Consider the following 17,383-nt stretch of genomic DNA (forward strand, 5'->3'; position numbering starts at 1 on the left):
CTATAAACTCAATAGGAAGTTTCCACCTAAATAGTAGTATGTTCACATGGAAATATTAGGAAGCATTTCACTGGGAACCTATTTCCCAGCATGCGTTTTTCCAGTGAGCTGGTTCAGTGAGAATGAGGTGAAAAATCATGTTTTATAGCACAAATTTTCCACTGAATGTCGGTAGGAAAAACATTTGTTTCTAGTAATGCGTGTAATAATAATTACAAGTACTAATTATTTCCTAACCTTTAGAGGCGGATGGAGCCTTTATCCAACGGGTTCAATCGATCAGGGGCAGATCCGGTGCTTTGTATCAAGTTCATTCAAACCCAATATTTTTAACCTGAAGTATAGATTTTTATGTGAAAATGTACAAAAAAAATTCAACAAATATTATGTTAGAATTAAAACCTTAAAGGTCGAATATACTAAAACAAAATCTTGCATTCAGTTCTGCAACCGAGCTTAATGGTTTCGACAAAGAATATCCATTTATGTGTGAAAGATAACTAAACTTTTAAGAAATGTAAAATTATGAATCCATAATCTTAAAAATACAATGAGTTCAGTTCCAATGAATTGAGTATGCTTGTATGTTGTGTGATAGCATTGACTATATCGTAAATATCAATAAACCAGATTATTGCAATTGCTCACAAATAGTCTTTTAGCTTATAGGGTGTATCTTAGTTCATTATTCTCTTACTAACTGGACTCAAAGAATTAGAAGAATTGTTTTGCCCAAAACGGGAATGAGTTAAGGTTATGAACTTGTAATCCGAGTCGATTTCATAATTATAAGTTCAGGAATACATGTAATGGTCATGTTTTTTATATCCCTATTGGGACAAAAAAAAAATATTGAACTCACCAAATTCAAATCCGGGATCAAACTCTGCCTTTAACACATTAGTGCTGTATGGAATCAAGGTAACCTAACACATGAAGTTACTCAACAGCAATCAAGAAACCTGCAAAAATCAACAATATTATAAATATAAAAGAGAATCAACAGTTATTGCTTTGACTCTCTTTGAACACAATGTCAAAAGAATGTTGTCCAACCCTTTTGTTCAATTCCTTCGGTGAGAAAATGACTAATGAAGTGAGACACTAACAAAAGTTTAGAAAAGGGTAACTAAAAGCTCAAAATCCATTAATTCTAAAAGATAAAGAGAAAAAGATGGAGAATAAATACTGCATTAACTAATTGTTCTCTGATAATATTCCCTTGGCTTAACTTCTATACATTTAATGTAAAAGAATTTCCATACTATTAGGTTACCTAAAGGATAACTATAGTTAACTGCCATAAAACATAGGATTAATGGTCACAAGTTAAATAATACTAATAGTATAACAATTTTTTGAATCGTCAGAAATGGAGCTAGGAAGGTGCAAAGGGATTCATCCACAAAGTTGAAGTCACGATTTAAAGTTTATGGATTCTTAACTCGACACCAAACTTATAGCTTGTTTTAGTTAATTTCGCAATTAAATATTTGAGATAAGGGTAAAAAATACACCCCAACTATCACTTTTTTTTTTAGTTTTATACCTAAACTATCATAAGGTTGAAAAAACTACTTAAACTATCACTATCTAATTTGCAAAACACACCTCAAATTATTCTTGAATGGCATGTGATCTATACTCTCCATTTTATATAAAATTGTTGCCAAGCGTTGGCCACGTAGATAAATAATGTCACAATGGCACCTACATGGAAATTAAAAAAAAAAAATTGTTTTAAAAAACAAGCTGAAAAAAAATAAATTTTGTAAAAAAAAATCAAAAATTATAGAAAATAAAAAAGAAATAGTTTAAAAAATGGAAAAGTTATTTTAAAAAAAAAATAAGAAAACTGATTATTTAGTTTTCACATTTAAAAAAAAAAAAACTTTTCCATTTTCTAAATCTTTTTTTTTTCTGATTTCCTAAATTTTTTGATATTGTTTTTACAAAAATTATTATTATTTTCATATTTTTTTTTAAATCCAGATTTTATTTTTCTAAAAAAATGCTGATTTTTTTTAAAATAATGCAGTTTTTTTAAAAAAAATATACAGTTTTTTTATAAAAAAATATTATTTTTTAATTTCCATGTAGGTGCTACCATAGCATTACTTATGCCATGTGGATAATTTTTTTGAGAAAATTTCAGCTTCACTTGCCTTATAGAGAGTGAGTTCACACATTTAGTTCAGGTATGTTTTACAAACTAGATAGTAATAGTTTAGGTATGAAACTAAAAAAAAATGATAATTAGGGTGTGTTTTTGACCCTTATCTCTAAATATTTATATGTATTTAATGCATTACTAAAATAAATACAGGGTTTAAGCAAATGAAGGTTGGTTCGTTCGAACCCATACACAATGTTGTAGCTATGTCTCTGTTCATCCCGATCCCCTTCACTGGAAAATTACATTATGTGCATAAGGTCAAAATTAATTTTTATGTATATATAGTAGATGTTGATTCCCCTTGACTTCGTAGTATATATATTTTATGTTTCGAAATCCCTTAGGAAAAATCCTAGTTCCGCCGCCGCCTCCTGGCCCCTATTATAAGTTCACCAATAACACCAATAAATCAAAATATATTGATAATGCAAATATTCCTTATACTGTCAATGTGTATAAATTAATTTCATATTCCTTCTCCCCCCTGTATTATAAGTACAGCAATACCACCATTGGTAGAGGGGAATCAAAGTAGTTTGTGGTTCTTTTATCATTGGCAAATTATAACCTAGATCTTCTTTATGTAATTGTTTTTTTTCCTTTCCATTTCCTCTTTTTGGCCTGTGCTTTTAGTTGAAGTTGTGGTCTACTTCGTCCTATTGGAAATAATAGTAGTTTGAAAGTGGCCACTGTGTTACACAGAACGGCAAGGGTTGCTATCAGGAGCAAGCTGGAAACACAACAAGCTTAAATATAGAGGCTAATCTAATATCTAAAGTCAATGATTCAGAAAGAGTATGATCTTATCATATGTTTACGTTTTAAAATCTTTTAGCACATTCATTCTCGGTCTGACAGAATGCCTAGAGAGCCTTCCTAGCCACCTAGAGTGCAATCTGCATGTTGAAGAGCATAACGGTCTGAAGGGATCCAATGCAGTGGCGGAGCTAGAATTTTTACTTAGGAAGTTCAAAAATATAAAGAAATAAACACACGAAGACTATGCGGGGGTCAACATCTACTATAAAAAATTAAAAAAATAATTTTAACCTAGTATATACATTGTAGTTTTTTCCGAAGGAAGAACCCCCTTGGCTCAACCTAGCTCCGCCCCTGATCCAATGCCTAACTATGACTCCTCTCCATACATACTGCGTTATTGGAACCGAGCCTGGAATGACCGTTCGTGGACATAAACCACTTTTCACCCGTTAGAGAGACTCTCTTTAATATATTAAGAAAAAAATGTTCACATAGGCTAGAAAAATTCGGTCATGAACACCTACGTGGAGCTGGTAAATGAAAACCACCTCAAAACGGATCAGAGCAAATAACAATATCAAATCAAACCGCATATGTATATGTAGTTCGAACAAAAAATATGCAATAAGTTGAATTAAAATCACATAATCCGCCCTAATCCGCCTCTACAGAGGCGTAGAGAAATCAACTCAACCGACGAGCTGTAGAGGTCATCCTAGTATAGTATTTTGTTCTTGAGGATGTTGGAATTGTAAAATCAAAATAAGTACGTGAAAATGAGGTGAATAATAAAGATTTAAAACTTGTCATTAAATCTTGTGAGATCACATTAATCTCTTAATCAAAACTTCATTTTACAAGTTTTTGTCCGTAACAAGTTTAGGAATTATTATTAAAAGAAAAAAGGATAGACATTTATTAGTATATTAGAATAAGCTCGGTAGACCCCCAACCACCAGCAATTTTAGACTAAAAATAATGTGAATTCAACTTTTCTTACAATAAAACTAGTGTGAATTCAACTTTTCTTACTTTATATATTATTTTATTATTACTCCTTCGTTTCAATTTATGTGAATTTTTTCGGAGTACGAAGGACAACCTTTATAATTTTGACCGTAAATTTTGACATAGTTTTTTAAAGTTTGTGAAAATAAAATTTATATATTTAAAAACTACATAAAAAGTGTTATAAGTCATGATAATTTAAAATTCAAATAATTTAGAAGAAAAATATGAGGAAAACATGATCAAAGAACTACCCCGTAAACTCTCAAAATAGTAATATGTTAACATAATTGAAAACAGAAGAAGTATTATATTATATAGGAGTATTATAGAAATGAGGTGTACGAAATGAATAATTGTACAAAGAGTGTTGTTAATTGTACTATAGAATTTGGGCTTATCTCATTGGCAAACTAATTTCTTTGCTTTCAACTGTGAACACTTGTATAACTACCGTTTTAGCAAGCCACGTGTTCTCTGAATTATGCTTGGTTTTCTTATGTTTTTTCATTCTTATGTTTATTCATTAAGAATTCATTCTGCCTCTGAAATTCTCTTGCATTTGTACTTTAATTATTTCAATTTAGTTTTAGTTCAGTATTGATGATTTTGTATTTGATTTATGGATATATGGTTCTTTCTTTCTTGGTAGATTCTGTACATGTATGTGGTTATTTGTCCAAACGCCAATATGAAAATTTTCTACTTAAGTAGTGCCTAATGTAAGTTACTTTGGCATGGAAATAAATAACGATATTCTCACCATAAGTTAACTAGCGTTGATTCTTAAATATTGGTTATATGTCTGATCTGCTATTTAGTACAAATATATGAGTTTGTATTTTTTATGTTCATTCTAAATAATTTTATAGCAAAATATAGCGTCATTATTTTGTATTTGCACTCTAGCAAGTATGGAAACAAAACAAGATGCCCCAAAGCCTATCATATCACAATTAAGAGGACACTGATTATATTCTTAATAATGATGACATTGTAGCTTAACAGAAAGAAATAAAAGTATGGCAATGCACAAGTGAAAGAATTATATGCATTTTATAGTAGTTATAGCTGTTACAGCTACTATTTAACTATTCCTTTAACTTCCTTTTTGCGGATGAAATAACCAAAGAGACTTTGTTGGTTAATTGGTCACATTTTATTTATGAAATGACTCTGGATATGGCAAAATCGTTCTATTATATCGAATAAGTATATTCAATCTAATAAGTACGTTGTGTTAAAATTGAGAAATTCTATGGCTCGCAATAGTATTCTCTTATTTATTACTTGTGCCTAAATATTTTTTCTTTTTGCAGTTAAAACATGAGGTATCCAGCAAAATGTGAGTGGTGCTTATGAATGAGGTAAAATTAAAGATGATGTAGTGCCTCATAGAGCCCTGTTTGTCATGGTATCTCTGGAACAAATGAAAATGAACCATTTTACGTATGTTACTTTTTTCAACTATTCTGTGTCAACTTTCCGGAGTATGGGAGATTTAAACTGCGTATGTGTTCCGTTTAGTTAATGTGTAATGTGCTCCTTAGGATCTGATCTCTCGTTTTTGGGAAAATTACGTTCTATGTCTACTGGGAAAGAATAGTTACCCGGTTTAGTCCAGTTTTTCCTTAAACACCTCTTATACACTTTTATGCAAGGTGGACACATTGTTTACCATAAGTGTATAATGTTGTGTGATGTTAGTATAATGTCGCATAATGTTGTATACTGCATGTATAAGCACTTTTGAGGAAAAAAGATGTTGTTTATGCGAATGTAAACTGAAAATATGGCTATATAGGTGTAATATATTATGTTGGGTTGTATATTTTTGTAGTGCTAAGGATTTCGATGAGGTATTTGAGTTTGTATAACAGATGTTAGATTCCATGTAATCCTATTTGTCGTTTAGACACCTCTAGCTAAAACTTCAATGTCATCTTCTGAATTTGCTTTTATGCCCGAGTTTCCGGTTACATCTTTGTTTCTTTCTTTAGGCATACAGCTGGAATTAGGTGTTTCGCTACTTCCCCAACTGTCCCCGCTAACCTCATTTCCTTTTGTCTTTTATCCCAAATGACATATAGGGTGTGTTTGGTGTCAAATAAATGTTCGGCAATTATGAGACTTGTTTTTCCTACTTCCATTAGGGAAATGTATGTATTTTTTATGCTTCTGCGCGAAGTTAAAGATGAAATTTCAATTCCATATTTCTGCAAGATAATGGTCGAGCTAAACAAGGAAAATAACAGGTGTAAAATGTGAATAACAAGAATAGTGTTATGTGAGTTCCATCCAACTTTAATAGCATCTTCAATCCTTTCTTTAAAATTTCAGAGAAAGCCAATTAAGAAGCATTGTGTTATGTAACTAACTGTCTAACTGAAGTCACACTATTTACGAAAACATATGAAAAGTTGGATGGAATTGAGTGATCCAGGCTGGGATTTTGTCTTCTACTCCTCTTGGACTGACTTTATTGAACCACTTTATGACTTCAGCTCATTTCAAGATTCATGTGTAAGTTTGGACATTTGCTATAATAATCTTGTCTTCAAGTTGAACATTATATGCATGACTATCTCTATAATAAGCTACTAATTGTCATGGACAACCGATCTTATTACATATAGGTGAGAGTAATAGTGAGCTTTCATCATTTGCTTCTTCTGTATGGATGTCGGTTCCATAGTCCTGCACGTATCTTCCTTTTTTGGCTGGATAAATGTGGAAAGGAGAGAGCCCATTTTAAATTTAGTACATGTGTTCTTCTCTAACTGTGCTGAAATTCTGTCTTAGTATTCGCAGGATTTGAGAAATTAGGATGAAGGCAGTTATTCTTGTAGGAGGTTTTGGTACTCGGCTGAGACCATTAACTCTTAGTGTCCCAAAGCCGCTTGTTGAATTTGCTAATAAGCCCATGATTTTGCATCAGGTAACACTTCCTGGTTAGCCTCATTTATTTTACAGTCACATATCGGTAATTGCGTAACTAGTAAAGTTGCTACCACGTGACCAGGAGGTCACGGGTTCGAGCTGTGAAAACAGCCTCTTGCAGAAATGTGGTCAATGGTTTGGTCCTTCCCTAGAGCCTGGCATAGCGGGAGCTTAGTGCACCCGGCTGCCCTTTTTCACATATCGGTGATTCTTTTATAAAGATTTTTCTAATACCAAACCTACTCATAGAGATGTGCCTTTTAAGCAAATTCCTAATTTTGCTTTCCATCGTATTAGTTGTTTATTTGAATTTTGACAACTTCAGCTAATTTGGATTTATATTAGATATAATTGGATTTGGCATACCTTGTCTGTCACAGTCACCCAACATTTTCAAATTAAATTTGTCTACATGATTCCAAACCTGTCCTCATTTAAAGTTTCAGGTGTCGTATGTCCTGGAATATCAGGGCTTATGCGGAAAATCTAAGTAAGAATTTGCTTTTTGCTGGTGAAAAAGAAATTAAGCTGAAGTATTCGTCTTTTTGTATGTCAGATCGAGGCTCTCAAGGCTGTTGGAGTGACTGAAGTGGTCTTGGCTATTAACTACCAGCCTGAGGTAAGCTTCTTACCATTTAGAGTTCTTAAATATATATAATGAGCAACATATAAGCGCTGTTTGACGCACGCAGGTGATGCTGAACTTCTTGAAAGAATTTGAGACAAAACTCGGGATTAAGATTACATGTTCTCAAGAAACTGAACCACTTGGGACTGCAGGTCCCCTTGCTTTGGCTAGAGACAAGCTGATTGATGATTCTGGTGAGCCATTTTTTGTACTTAACAGTGATGTTATCAGTGAATATCCTTTCAAAGAGATGATTGAATTCCACAAATCCCATGGAGGTGAGGCTTCTTTAATGGTGACTAAGGTGAGTTTCCTTTTCTGTTTGAATTTAACTTCCCCAAGATAGATAGATTTATGAGGATGATGCATGGTAAGTAAATATCATTCGCAGGTGGATGAGCCTTCCAAATATGGTGTTGTTGTCATGGAAGAGTCGAATGGCCAGGTTGAGAGATTTGTGGAAAAGCCTAAGTTATTTGTAGGCAACAAGATCAATGCTGGCATTTACCTGCTCGACCCTTGCGTTCTAGACAGAATTCAATTAAAACCAACGTCCATTGAGAAAGAGATTTTCCCAAAAATTGCTGCCGAGAAAAAGCTCTATGCTATGGTCCTCCCGGGGTTTTGGATGGATATTGGACAGCCAAGGGATTACATCACTGGTCTTAGACTTTACCTAGATTCTTTGAAGAAGAGATCTTCACCGAAACTAGCATCAGGTTCTCATATTGTTGGAAACGTCATAGTGGATGAGACTGCGAAAATTGGAGAAGGATGCTTGATTGGACCAGATGTTGCGATAGGCCCTGGTTGCGTGATTGAGTCTGGGGTTAGACTCTCTCGTTGCACTGTGATGCGTGGAGTCCGTGTTAAAAAACACGCGTGCGTCTCAAGTACCATTATTGGTTGGCACTCAACTGTTGGACAATGGGCTCGTGTTGAGAATATGACCATTCTTGGAGAAGATGTCCATGTTTGTGATGAAATTTACAGCAATGGTGGAGTAGTCTTACCTCATAAGCAGATCAAATCTAGCATCCTGAAACCAGAAATAGTGATGTGAGGGTAATTTCTAGTGCTAGGAAGCAATAAGTTAGTTTGTTCAAAATGTGTTTTTTCTTTTCCTTTATTTGGTTGGTTTTCAAGTTCATCTTCTTCAATTGTAAAAGTGGGAAAGTCTTTCAATTTCAAAGGTTTGCCTGTTTGTAATTTTCGGTGTATATACAAATAAAGAATTCTATTAGAGGTTCTCTTTAAGTCTTTCGATTAATCATGTATAAAGTTGTGGTTCCAATTTCCTTAGAACTTAGTCTGGCTGATTTCTCAGTGGCTTAAAATGGGATAGTTCATTTCCCTTCCTCTTTAAGCAGGCAATGGTCTTTGTATTAAGATGATTTCTTATAGTAAATGGATTACTAAATCATGAATGCTTCCATTTGTATGGTAATTAACCTCCTTGGTAGAACAGACTAATGTATGTTATTTGTATCTTTTGCGGACTTCCTCAAACAAGTTTGCCATTTGTTTCGATTTATGTCTTACTTTTCTATATATAATAGTAACTCTTTAATAAAAAATTCATACGTCATGTTTATGTGTTTTACTTTTCTATATATAATAGTAACTCTTTAAATAAAATATTCATACATCATGTTTAAGATCACAAGATTTAAAGGTCATTTAAACACGACCACAAGATTTAAAGACCATTTTTAGCTTAAGACCATAAGATTCATAAGCTTTTTATATTTTCTTAATTTTCAACTCTCCTAGTCCTACTATTTCTTGCCTCCTCCTAGTCAAAATTTTGCTCCATTAATTAAATTCACAATCAAATATTAATTAGATATTTAGTACAGTTCTTAATACATATGCAACTCTGAGCAAAAGTTACTAGATTCACATAAACCTATGACTTCTAAACTTGACCCGTGCCTTTAGAAGAACCTTTCTCCTATGTGACACACAATAAAACATTCAATACCCCAAAACAGAGGCTTAAAACATAAGATTTACAGTAGAGGCTTCTGTTTCATCACTATACAGATGAAAACATATCTGGACCTTAGTCACCCTTTAAGCAAAACGCCACATATGGTGCTAGTTCGTTGGTGTCAAGTTCATTAAACTTTTCACATGTACGATCCACAACATTTTGGGGGAGTACAGGAGGTAAGAAATGAGCATTTTCATTTACTGGCGTAAAGTAACTACTAATTCTGCAGTAAACTATTCACCATGGTACAAAATGAATTTGATTCAAGGGAGGAAGCAAAATAGGATATTTGCTTTCATTTGAGTGTTGAAAGTCTGACTTAAAATCGGCCTGCCCGAATATCTCTGTCAATATGTTCTGCGTTAAGGGTTCCTGGAATTTCTCGAAAATCTTCATTGAATACAGAATATGCACTGCAAAGAAGGAGAAAAATGTTTGAGGATGACTATATTTAGAAGAAATCACATCTACTATTTTTATGAGGACCTAACAGATCTTAAAGAAGATAAGGTTACAACATTAAATGAGCAGAGCAGACGTCGTAACGAAATAATTCTGTAAGGTGGTAAATGTGTATCTAAGTGGCTCCGACGAAATCCATCTTCTCATCACAGTTTAAGAAGAAAAATCAGACACACAAGTAAAAAAGCTTATCAATTTGGAAGTTTAAAGGGAAACAAAAGGAACAAAGAGATTTGTTAAAGGTTCATATTTCCATAAAATCACATACCTAAGTTCTCCCTGCTTCCGGTGTCCAAGATTATAAAAGATGAGGCCGAATCCAGTCGCCAGTAGCTGCATTAAGTTAAGAAAAGATTTAATAGTACTACTATGTTCTTTTTCCAAAACCATACAGGAATTCTTCTCCATGGAGCTGCTTTCTCAAGTTGACAAAAAGTAAAGCAATTTTTGGCTGTTTAGTAGTTCATATAACTCTTAGATAGTCAATTCTAAGATTTCCCAACACATGTGTACATGCTGCAGGTAGTTAGCTGTTCAATTATTCGTAAATATAAACTTTTTTAAGAGTAATAGACATATACATGGTATTTGGTATATATTCAGCTCCCAAATAAATAAGTTAATCCTTTTATGAACCGAATATGTTTAATTGTTTCTAACTCCTTGTAAATATATTCTGGGTAATTCCAAAGCTGGTTTCAAGGTAATATAAGCATCAACAAACAGCAGAACTAATGTGCCATTATCTTCCATGTATACTTGAGTGCTCATCGAGGAATAGAAGTATTGGTTTCAGCAAAATGTCATTAGTTTTCCCACTTTAATCAAAGCACAAAGAAGCCAACTTTATATGACAGAATCCGCAAAATGACAGGTCAGTCTATTGAAAGCTTACACAAAAACTCATAAGAAGCTAATAGAAAGTCTGAGACTTTCTTTTTAATTTGGTAAACCCCATCCCCACCCCCACCCCCCGAGGCGCCAACAGTGGCTTTTTCCATTCCCTTGGTGACTAAAACTCACACAACCTCTTGGTTGGAAGTAACGGATCTACCCTAGAACAATCCTCTCTTGTCAGTCTGTGACACCATGGCAGCTACTAACCCACATATATTTAATACAAAAATCCAATTACTGTAAAACAAAGTAGGATCTGCCCCAATTTATTTTTGTTATAATCCTTCTTTCTATCTAACTATTTAGAGCCCAACGTATGCCCTAAGCATATGCACATTCAGTCTACATTTTGGGATACTGTTCCCAAAAATCACTGAATCATAAGACAAGTAGATCTGTCATATATAATTATCTATCACAGCAAATGATTGACAAGATAGCTGAACTTACAAATAAAGGTGCAACTTCATATCTTCGAGCAATAGAGGCCAGAATGAACCAAGTCAAGATAATAACCCAAACCTTTGGACTGATGGAGAAAATTACCATCAAAAGCATATCTACAAACAAGTAAAAAAGGGAAATGGAACAGGTAAGAGGAAAGAAAAGATAGATTCATGTTAACAATAATATATGTGAAAAGAACTAGTCAGAGCTTCACCTGGAAATTTCAGTTTTTCACGTAGTACATAAAAAAGTTTCTTCTTCCACTTACTAGTTGATGGGGGTAACTGAAACCTCTGTTCATAGAAATGGGAACAATAAAACTTGTAAACCATTGCAAAATGAAAAAATGAAAAACCAAAAGTATGCACACAAGAGCTGGATTCATGTTTCAAAACAGAGAACAAGTGAACTTCCGATACATTTGCGGCATTTATTTACTACTCACCAGTTCATCATCATCGTCATCCTCAAATTCATCACGAAAATGCTTAGGAGGTGGCTTTGGTTTGACAGCAACTATCAGTGAATCTACAAATAATGAATTTCAACTTGTTATAATAGAGAAAAAAGTTTCATTAATTATGATCTTGTAGAATAATGATGAGAATGTGAAAGTGGAACAACATACAGGAACAAATCAAGCAAATAACTCAGCTGTGCAGCAAGAAATGTGTGCAGAATAGCCAAGACAAAGATTTATGCCATTAGCACTCTTAACAATTGTAACCACTGATACAATTTTTTCTTTTTTCTTTTCATCTCACACGAGTTAGGAGAGGTAGAGGTAGGCCGAAGAAGAACTGGGGAGAGGTAATTAGTCAGGACATGGCACAACTTCAGCTTTACTGAGGACATGACCCTAGATAGAAAGGTATGGAGGTCGAAGACTAGGGCAGAAAGTTAGTAGGTAGCCGAGTGGTCTCGCACTTTAGGTGGGAGAGGCAGGGGTAGCCTCCTCTCCACTTCTCCTTATTAGTAGTATTATTTAGTAAGTAGTTTCTTATTCTTCAACGTGTGTTACTATCCGTTGCTTCATTTGCTTTGTATGTTGCTATTTTGCTGCCATATATTTTTCTTGCAATCCTGCTTCAAATTCTTTTTCTTTTGAGCCGAGGGTCTGTTGGAAACAACCTCTCTACCCCATAAAGGTAGGGCTAAGGTTTGCGTACATCCTACCCTCCCTAGACCCCACTTGTGGGATTACACTGTATGTTGTTGTGTTGTTTTTTTGTCATCGGTAAAAGATGAGTATAGATATCAGCATCAAGTAAGTCTGAGGACTACAGTACAACAACACTACGGGTTTTGTAATGTGCTAAAAAAATCTAACATGGCTCCTACATCATTAAATGGAGCCATATTGCACCAAAAAGAGAGTAAAGAAATACATCTGAAATTAACAATTGACATAGATTCTTTACAGTTTTCTTGTTCGATCGAGATTTTCTGAGCAGTGCCACTCGATGCAAATTCAGAAACAAACAGAACGTTCGAACTGGTCTAATTTCTACAATTTCTTCAGACTTACATATAACCAAGTTGTTTCCCTATGTCTGCAGAAATTATATATTTAAAATGCCACAGGTTGGAGGATGAAAATATAAGATAACAAGATCTAGCTCTGGCAGAGCAGGAGCCTACAGGGAAGGTTGGGGCAGAGGAGCTAGACGAGTATCTGCAGACCCTTTACCTCACCGACCACATCTGTTGTTGTTCTAACTTTATCATGGAAATGTAAAATACAAACTAACTCTGTGGCATATTTGAAAGTGCACCGAATGTGAGCAACAAATAAGAAAGCTAAGGAAAATAGTAACACGGCCAACTAAAAACTACAGCACTTAAAATAGTGACTAGGAGATTCAGATAGAAAAGTAGCATGAGGCACCCTAAATCATGCAAGCAAAGTCTTTTTTTTTTCACCGTGCAAGCAGAATGAATATGCAACAAAACAGACAGTTCGTTAGAATAATCTTCAAACTTATACATGTGTGCATTTTCCTACTAATTCTAACCACAAGAAGAAAACGAGATCAAACATAATGATACCTCTATATCTCACATACATAAAATCCTCCCATGTGTAGTTTGTTAGAATATATTGTGCAAAATGATTATTTCAACTTTGATAATCAATAGGTTCAAAAGGAAAAGGACCTCCATTGTTGAGTTGGACTGTTACATCATCTCCACTTTCACTATCATGCAATACATTTCCTCGCAGAACAAGTCTTAAATTTTCAATAGGCATATGTCGATTCCCAGCAATCATCTTTCTCAATTCATGTACCTAGATGCCACAGAAGATGTCAAAGCATATCCAAAACAACTTCAGGAATTTAACTTATAGGCATCGAAAATGACAGCCAACAAGATAGGTCCAAAACAATATCTTTTAATGCACTACTACAACCTTTTTCTAATGATTTAGGAAAAAACCAAGACACTGAGGATGTTTCTTTGATTTTTTGCAAAAACTCAGACAAAAAGCCACCTTAGGTATCAACACCTTTTGCATTTCTGTATTCAATTTTTTTTTTTTTAAATAACAGTGGTCTCTGGGTTATCACACGGCTCACCAGGGGGGAGAAAGGGTCACTTGTGAAATAACTAGCTGGAAGGGACACAGGTTGTGCGCACATCAACTCTTCCACGGGTACCTGTTACCTCCCTCCCGTCAGCACAGTTACCGGGCAACTCTGCCCAGCAAGGCTTAGGCAGAGATATGGGAAGAGATCACCTAGTGTTTTTTGTCTCTACTAGAATTTGAACCTTGGACTCCAAAGCTTGCACCGACTTCATTGACCTTATGCCACATCCTTGGGGTGCATTCAGGAATCCAAATTCTTTTCTATGAAGAGTCTCTATAAATAGTTCGAATTGTTTGCTACTTGTCACATGCGAAATCAGAACTAGCCTATCAGAATACTAAATTGATCTCTCTTGACATCAAATCAGGTCAAACTCACAACTCGACCTATATTTACTCTAATTTTTTGCTTGACCACAAGGTGACAACCTAGTGACTTGTTGCCATTTCGGTTTTGCTTTCTAACCCCCACAAAAATTCGCAATTAGTTTCACACTTATCTCATTATCACTCTTATTACCTTCGGAAAAAAAAAATCACACTCTAATACACATATCCATGTACTATACAAGGTTCTCTCTAAGGCCATGTTCATTAAGCTAATAATCTTCTCTTGCTTCAGCACATATAACTTTCTTACGCGTCCTCCTTATCCAGTCCTATTGCTCTTTTAATAGTTCAATCCTGATTAATTAGGTATAATATGAAACAAAGCTGCCAGATTTAATATGTACTTTTATTGCTCCATTAAGTTCACTAGTTTTTCCATGAAGTTCAATCCACTATCCTGCAAACTTTCTCCATCCAACTACCACAGCATTTATTTAAGGAGAAAGAAAATAACTTTTCAGCATTATACTCCATCTCAAACTTCATACTTTGCACTGATCGGCCATCTTTCTAAAAAAGTTTGCTCATTGGAAAATAGATAAACAAATACATTTTCCTCAGTGTGCCTCGAAATAGGAATCATAATTCGATCAATTAATTAACTACACCTCAATTCCACATCAGCTATGAGTTTACTGTGTACAACAACAACATACCCAGTGAAATCCCACAATGTGGGGTCTGGGGAGGGTAGACCCTACCTTGGGAGGTAGAGATGTTGTTTCCCGTAGACACTCGGCATAAGGACAAATAGTTCAAAGCAGTATAATAAACATGACAAAATACTATAAAAAGCATGATAAAGCTGTCTGAAAAAAAATAAGCTGTAACTACCACAAAATAATACGACAATCGAAGTACAAGAAACAACCGATAGGAGCAGAAATTGAAGGACAAGAAACTGCAAGAATAATACTACGACTACTAGTATGAAAGGATAAGTAGGACAACGCTCAACTACCTACTAACCTTCTATCCTAATTCGTATCCTATAACCCCTTATCTAAGGTCATGCCCTCGATAAGATGGATCCACACCATATCCAGTCCAATCATCTCTCCCCGATACTTCTTCGGCCTACATCTACCTCTCCTAAAACCGTACATAGCCAACCTCCGCACTGGGACATTCGTGTGCATCTCCTCTGCACATGCCTGAACCATCTCAGCCTCGCTTCCCGCATCTTATCCTCCAAACGAGGCCACTCCCACCTTATCCCAGATATCCTCATTTCTAATCCTATCTCTCCTAGTACGCCCACACATTTCTAATCTTTACTGTGTAAATCTTCTATATCCATTATTACACTCTATTTCAAGTCTAGATCATTCCAAAAAAGTAACAATTTGCCTTAAAATATTTCAATTTCCAACTAGTAGAAATCGTGTATATGTATCCTTTAATTCTTCAATTGTATTCTCACCTTAGCTAAGTATACATTGACTACTACAGAAAAAAAAAATGCCAATTGTACCCTTAGAAAAACTAAAACCTAGTTTTCCTCAGTATAATCTGCAAAAATTAACACTTTGCCTTAAATACTTTAATTCCAACTAGTAAAAATCGTCTGTATAAATCCTTTAATTCTTCAATTGTATTTTTTTTTCCTTCGTCCCAATTTAAGTGTTTTAGTTTGACTGGGGGACAAAATTAGAAAATTAAAAAAAAAATTGAATTTTGTTGTCCTGAATTAAAGATATGTGGAATGGACATTGTGCAAGACATCCAAAAAAAAAAAAAAAGTAAGACACTTAAATTGGGACGGAAGGAGTATAACCATAGCTAAGTAATGTATTTGATTACGATAGAAAAACAAAATCAAATGTCAATTTTGTACAATTACAAAAACTAAAACCTAGTTTTTTTTTTCTTTTTCTCTCAATATAATTATTGCACGAATTTCGAGGCAATGATATGTAAAGGAAGTAAGTACCTTGATAGAAGAAGGAACATTAAGGCGACAAGGTGGACAAGGACCGATTATTTTCAGAAATATTTCTACCATTTTATTCTCCTCAATTTCACCCATTTAATAAAACCTAATTTCAATTGCCAAATTTCAGAGGTTTTTCTCTATGGATAGGATCACCGGCACACGAAAAATTGATCGGACTACGGACTGTTTACCCAACGACTTTGTAAACGGTCTCGTTTTTTATTATTCAATGCAAAGTTGAAGACTCTTTTTAATTGGGGAAAAGGGTCAAAATATACTCCGTTATAAATTTGGATTAAAAATACCTATTTAGTTTTTCAAATATACTTGTATTTTAAGGAAATTCCCATTTTTAAAATCACTTCATTTAAATCCGACTCAACTACATAAAAAACTCATATGGGACCGACCTGTTCTCGAGTCCTATATTTGGAGCCACTAGGCATAGGAGCGGATTATTATGAGAATTGACAGGTGTATATTTGAAAACTTTAATGACGGAAAGGGTAATTTTTTATCCAAATTTATAACGGAGGATATTTTTAGTCTTTTTCGTAAAGTAGAGGGTATTTTTGACCCTTTTCCTTTTAACTAATATCCTCGAAAAGAAATGGGAAGTGTATCGAGTGAAAATGACAAAAATGATCCATTATAGTTGAGGATAGGTCAATATAGTCCTTTTAAGTATGCAATTGACACGTTTGATCCTCTAAATTTGCCAAAACTTAACACTTTTAGTCTCCGTCAGAAAAAAAAATTTGTGTTTTTTCCTCATCTGCCCAAGTTTTGGTGGACCATATTACCTGGTATGTGTGAGAGAAAAAAGTAGCTAGTGCTAGATAAAATAATTGATATGCACTCAAATTGACCCGAGCTCTACTGGTGGGTTTCGACAGAGACAAATTCACAATTAAAGTTTATGAGTTCCTAAAACAACCTCAAATTAATAGTAGTATATAATAATATTGGTTCCAGTCCACTATTTATAAATATTTTGTAGGTTTCTTATTATTTATACATGATGTGGACAAGGCTATTGGGTTCCGTAAACCCATATACAAGCCTCTAGATCCGCCCTGGTTCCGGACCCCAAATGGTTATTAGAAAAAAAGAGATCTATGGGCTGTCACTGTCCATAGTGGTCCCATGTT

At 34.4% G+C, this 17,383-nt stretch overlaps 2 protein-coding genes across 2 annotated transcripts; one reads left to right on the plus strand and one right to left on the minus strand.

The window, feature by feature from the left end:
• The first annotated feature begins 6,566 nt into the window (after nucleotides 1-6,566).
• On the plus strand, nucleotides 6,567-8,757 carry LOC132609745 (mannose-1-phosphate guanylyltransferase 1). Its single transcript, XM_060323883.1, has 4 exons — nucleotides 6,567-6,884; nucleotides 7,443-7,505; nucleotides 7,579-7,818; nucleotides 7,906-8,757. The coding sequence occupies exons 1-4, from the start codon at nucleotides 6,774-6,776 to the stop codon at nucleotides 8,575-8,577; spliced, it is 1,086 nt and encodes a 361-aa protein (XP_060179866.1). The 5' UTR covers nucleotides 6,567-6,773; the 3' UTR covers nucleotides 8,578-8,757.
• Nucleotides 8,758-9,329: 572 nt separating this feature from the next.
• On the minus strand, nucleotides 9,330-16,479 carry LOC132609746 (uncharacterized). Its single transcript, XM_060323884.1, has 7 exons — nucleotides 16,230-16,479; nucleotides 13,474-13,606; nucleotides 11,762-11,844; nucleotides 11,531-11,609; nucleotides 11,320-11,429; nucleotides 10,241-10,305; nucleotides 9,330-9,923 (listed from the first exon to the last, which is right to left on the minus strand). Exons 1-7 carry the CDS (start codon nucleotides 16,323-16,325, stop codon nucleotides 9,830-9,832), a joined length of 660 nt encoding a protein of 219 aa, XP_060179867.1. The 5' UTR covers nucleotides 16,326-16,479; the 3' UTR covers nucleotides 9,330-9,829.
• Nucleotides 16,480-17,383: the final 904 nt, after the last annotated feature.

The sequence above is a fragment of the Lycium barbarum genome, chromosome 9 (assembly GCF_019175385.1).
Source record: "Lycium barbarum isolate Lr01 chromosome 9, ASM1917538v2, whole genome shotgun sequence".
Lineage (NCBI taxonomy): Eukaryota > Viridiplantae > Streptophyta > Magnoliopsida > Solanales > Solanaceae > Lycium > Lycium barbarum.